Source organism: Gregarina niphandrodes (genome assembly GCF_000223845.1).
Source record: "Gregarina niphandrodes unplaced genomic scaffold scaffold00009, whole genome shotgun sequence".
NCBI lineage: Eukaryota > Apicomplexa > Conoidasida > Eugregarinorida > Gregarinidae > Gregarina > Gregarina niphandrodes.
Genome location: NW_011646046.1, coordinates 141,284 through 149,452, shown reverse-complemented (window position 1 = coordinate 149,452; position 8,169 = coordinate 141,284). Strand labels below are relative to the sequence as shown.

Below are 8,169 nucleotides of genomic sequence, written 5' to 3'. Positions count from 1 at the left end.
TTTCGTCAACAATTAGTTAGCTTCTGCTAGGATACGTGATGGCAAATGCGAGCAAGGACGATGACGATCCCTTACGGATCGGATCGCTGCTCATCATATGTAGAGGACCACTGATTCGATCATGGTCTACAGATGTCGGAATTATTTTTCATATTATTTTTATTGCCTATTGTTTTTATTATTAATTCTAGAAGAAAAAAACTCGAATAATGTTGGTGGTGAACACTGTTGGCGCGCATGGTGAACAGGCAATGTGCCGTAGACTACCATTCATATAATTTTTCGCTTTCTGACATGTCTTCTTCTCACTCAATAGTCCGTGAAGAACCTTCACGGAAATTCGAGCCTATCGAGGACCCTGAAGACCAATGCAAGGTTGACTGGTCAAATCCGTTCAAGACATGCTGGTGTGGCTGCTTTAGCTTCATGATGCAGCTGATTCTTGTTGCTGCTTGTGGCTCATTCCTCTTCGGATTCAACATATCGTTACTGAATACTGCCATCGGCCACATTGCATGGGAGCTGGAATGGTGTGATTGGAGAGGAGGCACTGAAGATGTTACTGACTGTACTGCATACAAGAATTACAATGCTTTCATCTCTACAGCTGTATTTATTGGAGCGGCTATAGGTTCAATGACAGGTGGTGTGTTCATGGCCTTCGGTCGCCGAGGTATGATGCTATTGTCGATGGCTGTTTTCGTGTTCGGAATCGTGTCATCTTGCTGTGCCAATTCGTTCTCGGCTCTCCTCTGGGCTCGTCTGGTATGTGGTTACGCAGTTGGGTTAGTGTCCGTGTGCTGCCCTTGTTACATGTCCGAGATTACTCCTCCAGCGGTTAGAGGGAAGTATGGTGTATTCCATCAGCTCTTTGTGACGGTCGGTATCCTTGTGGGAACCCTGATTGGTTTGCCCATTGCTTTAAAGTGCCCAATTCCCAACCTTAGCGACCAAACCGCGATTAGCATGAACGGGAAGGTGGTTCATCCTATTCCGGACATCGAGGTGTTTGCGAAGGTTTGGTGGAGAGTTATGCTGGGCATTGGCATTATCCCAGTGATCTTCACGTCTTATCTCCTCGGGTTCATTTACACGTTCGAGACACCCTACTACTACATTGAGAAGGGACAGGTTCGAGATGCTGAGGAATTGCTGAAGAAGATTACGCAGAAATCGGACGTGACCGAGGAGTTGACGGAGATTAGACAGAATGTGGACGAGGCAATGAGGGCTCAGGAAGCTGGCATGACTCTTGGCCAGGCTTGGAAGTCGAGGTCTGATTACCGCTGGGTTATTTTTATTGGATGCTTACTCGCAGCATTCCAGCAGCTCGGCGGTATCAATGTATTCATCGCGTCTTCGAATAAGCTGTTCCAGGACGCGGGTCTGAGTGGCAAATGGCCGACTATTATGTCGAATATAATGAACCTTGTGAATTGTGTAATGACCCTGCCAGCCGTGCCCTTGATTGAAAGGTTAGGAAGAAGAACTCTGATGATTATCGGAACTGTGGGTATGACGGTATCTGTAGGGCCGGCTGCGATATGTTATCTTGCTTTGGAAGACGGATCGAAGGTGACGCAGTGGTTGGCCATCATCGGCTGCATTGTATTTATTATCTTCTTCGCCGCGACCTACGGTCCAATCCTGTGGGTGTACCTGTTCGAGATCTACCCGATTGAGATTAAGGGTTCTGCTGCTGGCGCAGCGACGGCTGTCAACTGGATTGCGGGAATTATTATGGTGTTCGTCACAGCATACCTGGACAACAAGGAGTCATACATGATCTTCTTCATCATGTGCGGTGTCTCTGCGGTTATTGTCTTCCTATGGATGAAAGAGACTAAGGGACGTCAGCTTGGCGACTCTCCTTTCGTCAACAATTAGTTAGCCACTCCAAAGTGGGCCGCCGAGAGGATCTGCTACTCCGTCAAAACTACCCCGTCCAAACCATGGCACCGGTTAAATTAAAGCTATGGCACCGGTTTGTGCCCAATTATATTAGCTTACTATAGCCATATTTTTGGTAGCATTTTTTATAATTGTTTCCATGAAAATATTCGTAGGAATTTCGGCAAAACAAAAACACACTAGTATGCCGGATGAGCGGCAATCTTGCATATCCTCTGATGTTTGCCAGGGTGAGGATGGATTCGGCGGACTGGTTGATACACCGGGGCCCTAACAAGTAGTCTGGGTGCTCGCTTAGCTGCTTCTTTGCTGAATTGAAGCTTCTTGCATTCAGTTTTGCCAAGACGAAAGCTCATGGATTTGTAGCAGTACTCATTGCCTGCATACACCATCCAATTGCACGTATCGGCGACAAAGTCGTGCCACGTGGTGTCATCGTAGCTCCATGGGGTGACCGCAACTGATGCGGGAATGGGGATGAGCAGTTGTTCGTGGGAGCTGTTTAGGGAGAATAAGTCACGAACTTTACCGAGCCAACTCGTGGAGGGTTTCTGGCAGAACCAGTCCAGCCACCTGTAGGCGTCCATCGTCTTTATGCTATGATGCAGAATGTTATAAAGGTTCAACTCGCGCACAACTACTGCACTGCCCCTTAACGAAACAACATGACCTTTGCCGTTTTCCAACATCGCAGCGTTATCGAATATGCTCCCAACGCCCTTCTCCTCACCCAGCCGCTGAGTCCAGGGGTCCCGTCGTTGACCCAGTGTAGCGAAGAAGTTGCCGAACTGCAGTGTCAGTTGCGCGAAATATTCACCGTCCGTGAAATTCAACAGCAGCTCACTGTTCTGCCATCCCGGACCTGTGACCAAGTATACTTCCATTCTAGCCAGCAACCACCAGCTAGTTTCTCCTCCCTTTGTCAGAGTACTTGTCCGGGGGCACTTCATTCATTAAAAATAACCCCTAAGAACAGCGGGCCCCATAACAGGCAAACATCGGTCCAAGTGCAAAGTCGCCGAGCAGGTGTTGTATCAGAGATGTTTCTAGAACTGGTATAATCGTCATTGAAATGTCACGATGTCCCCATACCTAACTTAGCTCATCATTGTGCATTAATGTGAAGTGCAAGGACATCAAAATGCAGAGTGCAATGTGTGAATGCAGTGGCGGGGAAAAACCGTCTCCCGTCGTTGGGCCATTCGCGGCCGTGCACAGCAGTTCCCTCTCTCTTGTGCTTGAGTGGAAACGGAAGAGTTTCGTGATGCAAATTATTCACGGCTCATAAAATACCAAAAGTTTTTTGTCTCGAGACAAAACATATATTACGGCCATGGGGAAAGCACGGACTACTAAGCAAAAAGCAAAAACGACGCTCAAAGACACTTCCAGCAGCAAGGTAAGTCATCGAGGTTTGTATAATTAATTTTCCTCCAGCTAAGCCGGGGCCAAAGGAAGCGGCAAGAGAAACATGAGAAGTTCGCTAGAAGAGAGCAGCTAGCCCTGAAGATTGGCCAACAGAAAGCCCAAGACCGTCAGGTAAAGCTATATGGTTCGGCCTTAGCGGAATTGGAGGGATTGGACTCAGTACTCAAAAGCATTCACACAGAAGTAAAAGCGCAAACCGCAGAACAAAGACTGAAAGACCTAAAACTCCAACTTGGCAAGCAAACGCTGAGCACGAAACAATTAACAGAGACAGAGACAGCAGGCACTCAACTATTCTTCCAGCGGTGGACGGATGACTCTGTACGAAAAGATGTCTTTGGCTGGGTGAAGCAAAAGCTGGCGACTCTGTCCGTTGACTACGGCAAGAAAATCAAGGAATACTCTGACATCAGATCCACTCTGTCCAAGAGATAGATTTGTGTCACGATTTTGGTCCCGCTGCAATTTCGGTCCCGCTGCAAACCCAATGTTTCACTCTCCAGCCCACTCTGTCAGAGCACCTACAGTGAGCGTTGGAGCACACCGTACACGAGTTGCAGAAGTACTACGTAGCAAGTGTATGTCAAAACTCGATCCGACAGGGTTTTGGTTACTGTTGAAAATTCAATAAAGGAAGCATTACTCTTCGTCGGAACTGGAGGAGAAGGCTGAGTCGGACAGTGAGGGACGTCTAAGGGGATTCTGAAGTTTACGTTTTCTGCTTGCGGATATTGCAGTGGGGGTGTGGTATTGGGGGTTTTTCCATAACACCTTTCCGGCAAAAGCGGCTTGGAAGATCCTGATGGGCTCGAGCACAAATCTGGGTCCGATTTCTCTTAGTTGCTGCTGGTCTATGTTGCTGGAAAACTTTTCGGAATATATCTGATAATGTCTGAACCATACTTTGCCATCGTTATATACCCAGGACATGACATGGTCGTGGAACGGTTTAGTCTTGGGATGGTTTCGAGGGCTGCCCCAGATTTGAACAATCATTTCCTTCAGCAGCTTGAGGTGTGTGATGTCGCTGAAACTTTTATCAAAGACCAACAGCGGCCTTGAATACTTAAGACAGTTTCCAATAAAGTTGACACTCTCCATGGTGTGTATGTTATGCACCTGGAACTTCACTGATGGACCATGCGGACACTTAGCGAGGTGCAAATACAAATTCAGTTTTCGCGCTTCAAGGAATATCACGTTGTCGCAGTTGTTCATTTCCGCCACCTCCGGAATCTCGTCAAAAGTCATAGACTTCTCCCACTTCACTTCCGTGTTGTGATGCGGCAACAGATTCCGGATGTCCTGCATCAGGTATCGATGGGCAGTCCGCAAACCTCGGGTCCCGAACACCAAGGTCCGTTGCTTGTTTGTCCACCGGGTACTCGCATTCTGTTCACGCTTAAACTCATTCAGTAAATACGGATCCGCCTCCACTGCCTCCTTCTTCGCTTCTGCATTCTCCTCGTCACTCAACCGTTTCTCCGCAACCGTCTCCTCCGCAACCGTCTCCTCCGCAACCGTCTCCTCCGCAACCGGCTCCTCCGCAACCTTCTCCTCCGCTACCACAATTTGCTCCTTCGCGGCATTGCTTACCGCTGCATTCGTGTCTCTTTGCTTCTGCATCTTCGCTCTCTTACTCTTGGGCTTTGGACTGTCGGTCTTCGGCCTCTTTGTCTTTAACCTCTCCGCAGTGGATCCTTCTCCAGCGGCATCAGACTTGGCTACAGGCTCGGCATCAACCTTGGGTTCAGGCTTGGTCCCCGACTTGGCTTCGGGCTTGGCCCCCAACTTGGCCCCCAACTTGATTACCTGTCCTTTAGGCTTGGCCTTCTGCCTCTCATCCACGAGGTCAGCCTTCTGCCGTCCACCCTCAGGCTTCGCCTCTTGCCTTCCACCCTCAGGCTTCGCCTTTTGCCTCCCGGACCCTGGCTCCTCGGCTCTGGCGCTCTTCGAGCCACGTTTGTTCTTGGCCCCGACCTTTTTGATACGCGCCTCGGCCATGATATTTTTTATAAGCCCCAGAAGCCCCAGAGTTCTCTATCAAAAATGCCACCCGTCGTTTCAGCCCATCTTGCGACTTCACGAGAGTCCACTTCTCGTCCACGAGATTCTACGTCTTGACCAGGCATGTTTCCGCCAGGTCCAGGTACTCACCAGACCCAGGTTTCCACCAGATCTGCCCGGACAGGTTCGTTTCAGCCGACCAGACCGCTTCCTTTTGCTTAGGACGACGGTCGTGCATAGGACGACGATCGTGCATAGGACGACGATCGTGCATAGGACGACGGTTGCGTATAGGACGATGATCGTGCATAGCACGACGGTCGGTTTATAGTTTCAGTAGTTTCTTCAGTACTTTTGGGTCGCCCCCGTTTTCTTCGATCATCTGCTTTACTGTGTCGATGCCTCCAATGAGCTGGCCTCTGACGTAGAGTTGGGGAAAAGTCTTCCAGTTGGATACGACTTTGACTTTCTCGCGGATGTAGTCGTCGGTGAACACGTTGAAGCAGTCGTAGTCGTCGATCTCAGCTTCCCGCAGGAGAGCACTGATGGCTTTGGAGAACTTGCAGTAAGGCGCGCTCTTGCTGCCCTTCATGAACATAACTACCTCTGCTTGATTGATGATGTCCCGGCATCGTTCCGCCAGTTTGGCGTCTGCCCGAGTAGCGATCTCCTCCAGCTCCTTGCTCGCCTCCTGAAGTTTCTTCAAGCCGTCTACACTGTCATCGGCAAACAACGAACCATCGACGATGACCAAGTCTGACGTAACGGCGGTCGTAGCGTTGGTCGCAGCGTTGGCCGTAGTCGGAAATAGAGTGTGCAAGGCCGCGGCCATTTCTGGGGCAGTCGACTGGTCCAGAACAATTCGACCGGGCTCGGGTGTGCCGGAGAGCAGTCGACACTTGCTGGCGTCCGTCGTCAGGATAACGTAGGGACGGACGCTGAGCCACTCCTCGCTGGCCGCTACGGCTGCGTCCCGGGCGCCTTTGAGCAGGACGTCTAACGCTGCCCGGTCCTTGAATAGCTCCTGGCCCAGCGGCACCGAACCTTGCACGAGATATTTCTTACAGAGCGCGAGATAATCTGGCGCCTGAGGGACTTCCAAGCACTCGGGCAGAGCCTGGTTCACTACTACCCAAAAGGTAGGCACCGCGGTAACCCCCAATGCCTCACGAGAGCAAGCAATGTCCTTCATCTCCACCATGACGTAACGAGCCTGCGGAGCAACCTTGGGCAACTTCTCAAACACGGCCTTCATCGCGTCAGACTTAGCATGGCCCTCAGCAAAAAACAACACTCCCAAACTACCGTGCTGACCCACGCTGTCAGCCAATTCAAACACACTTCGAACACGACATACGCTCTCCGCCATTTTTATTACCCGCCCTGGACCACGACCGTGCCATTCTTAATATCGGGCCAGTATACGCAAATGAAAGAACTTCTTCCCCCTTGGCCCAAGACTCCCACCCCCTTTGTCTTAACGCTCGCTCTCTTACCTTACTCACTTTCCTCACTCCCTCTCCCAGCCTGCTTTCCTCGGTGCTCTTTGGTTGCGATCTCTGGTTTAGCAGAGGGTCCTTTTGAATGCAGAAAACACCCAACGTGGTGAACTGCCCGCGCCTCGTAACCAGCGCTGAGACTTTCCAACGGGCTGAGGAATGGTTTAATCAACTAGCATCTTACAACAAGGACCTGACTCTTCTGAGATCGTCCTCACGATCTGCACTAAGACGCTCTACTAAGCTAATTGCAGTGCCAAAATAGCACACACTCAATGGCTACTGAAGCCCAGTCGGTAGAGACTCGGAGACATGTCGGTAGAGACTCGGAGACATGTCGACAGTGAAACGGTTGGAACAATACGTTCAGGAGAGAAGGACGATTCGCGACGAGTCCTGTACGTTAGACGCAGCACATGGTGAGCTCCCTAGAATAGGACATGAAACTCACTGTAGCCCGAAACTTATGAATGGCCAGCTGGGCTTCAGATGAGCTAGTTCCGATATCCCAGCGAAGACTCTTGGTAGCTTGCTTCATGTAGGTCACCAAGACCTTGTTCTCCCGAGGCCGCCTCTCATTTGGCGCATGTGTTGGTGCAGAGAAGTGCCCGGAGTAATTGTTCTGGAAGCAAGTCTCGACTGCAAGAACATCCTCGCAGCGTAGTGAAAACAAGAGCATCACGGCGGTCTAGTGCCGCGCTCCCAACGATCCACCTGCCCTCCAGCAATGACAAAATCCGTGAAGGTAAAGTCCTGAAAAGGACTGCATGCGAGACTCGACTGGTTAAAGGGAACCGGAACTGATATGCGAGAGAAGCCATCATCATTTGGTCTACCAACTCCTCGTAAGTTTCCAACATGGTCTCTAAAGCGGCTTCGAGTCTGAGATCCATCAAGCGATCTAAGGTCTGGTAAAAATACTGAGGCGCGGCCATCTTGCCCGAATGAGTTGGGCAAAGCAGAGCCTCGAGTGTGGTGCCGGTAACAAACTCATCCAGACGGCTTGCATCTGTGTGGGCAAACAATTGGCGACCACAGGCTGGAATTGATGGAATTCGATGCAACGTCCTATTAACTGCGTGCACAGCCCAGTGTGGAATTCAGTCAGACCCTGCGGAGTGATGCTATGGAGACTGGGCAGGCGGAGCAATCCAATTGTTCAAGGTACCCAGAGATCATCCACCATTTGATTTATTCTCCTGGTTAAACGGATTGACCGCAGTCACCGGGGAGCGTCGGGGTTTTTTGTGTCGCGTGTCCGTGCGCACACACTTTTGTGTGCGCGGCTTCCGAAAAACAACAGAATATGTGCCGCATCCCTGGC

The 8,169-nt window shown here is 50.4% G+C and overlaps 6 protein-coding genes across 6 annotated transcripts; 2 read left to right on the top strand and 4 right to left on the bottom strand.

Annotated features, from left to right (window-relative positions):
- Window positions 1-294: 294 nt before the first annotated feature.
- Window positions 295-1,887, top strand: GNI_060510 (sugar transporter; the record flags this gene model as incomplete). The annotated part of the gene is made up of 1 exon (XM_011136211.1): window positions 295-1,887. One exon carries the CDS (start codon window positions 295-297, stop codon window positions 1,885-1,887), a length of 1,593 nt encoding a protein of 530 aa, XP_011134513.1.
- Window positions 1,888-2,090: 203 nt separating this feature from the next.
- Window positions 2,091-2,861, bottom strand: GNI_060500 (hypothetical protein; the record flags this gene model as incomplete). The annotated part of the gene is made up of 1 exon (XM_011136210.1): window positions 2,091-2,861. One exon carries the CDS (start codon window positions 2,859-2,861, stop codon window positions 2,091-2,093), a length of 771 nt encoding a protein of 256 aa, XP_011134512.1.
- A 383-nt stretch (window positions 2,862-3,244) lies between these two features.
- Window positions 3,245-3,774, top strand: GNI_060490 (hypothetical protein; the record flags this gene model as incomplete). Its single annotated transcript, XM_011136209.1, has 2 exons — window positions 3,245-3,310; window positions 3,349-3,774. The coding sequence occupies 2 exons, from the start codon at window positions 3,245-3,247 to the stop codon at window positions 3,772-3,774; spliced, it is 492 nt and encodes a 163-aa protein (XP_011134511.1).
- A 204-nt stretch (window positions 3,775-3,978) lies between these two features.
- GNI_060480 (brix domain protein 2) lies at window positions 3,979-5,343 on the bottom strand (the record flags this gene model as incomplete). The annotated part of the gene is made up of 1 exon (XM_011136208.1): window positions 3,979-5,343. One exon carries the CDS (start codon window positions 5,341-5,343, stop codon window positions 3,979-3,981), a length of 1,365 nt encoding a protein of 454 aa, XP_011134510.1.
- A 328-nt stretch (window positions 5,344-5,671) lies between these two features.
- GNI_060470 (glutaredoxin) lies at window positions 5,672-6,715 on the bottom strand (the record flags this gene model as incomplete). The annotated part of the gene is made up of 1 exon (XM_011136207.1): window positions 5,672-6,715. The coding sequence occupies one exon, from the start codon at window positions 6,713-6,715 to the stop codon at window positions 5,672-5,674; it is 1,044 nt and encodes a 347-aa protein (XP_011134509.1).
- A 705-nt stretch (window positions 6,716-7,420) lies between these two features.
- Window positions 7,421-7,780, bottom strand: GNI_060460 (hypothetical protein; the record flags this gene model as incomplete). The annotated part of the gene is made up of 1 exon (XM_011136206.1): window positions 7,421-7,780. One exon carries the CDS (start codon window positions 7,778-7,780, stop codon window positions 7,421-7,423), a length of 360 nt encoding a protein of 119 aa, XP_011134508.1.
- Window positions 7,781-8,169: the final 389 nt, after the last annotated feature.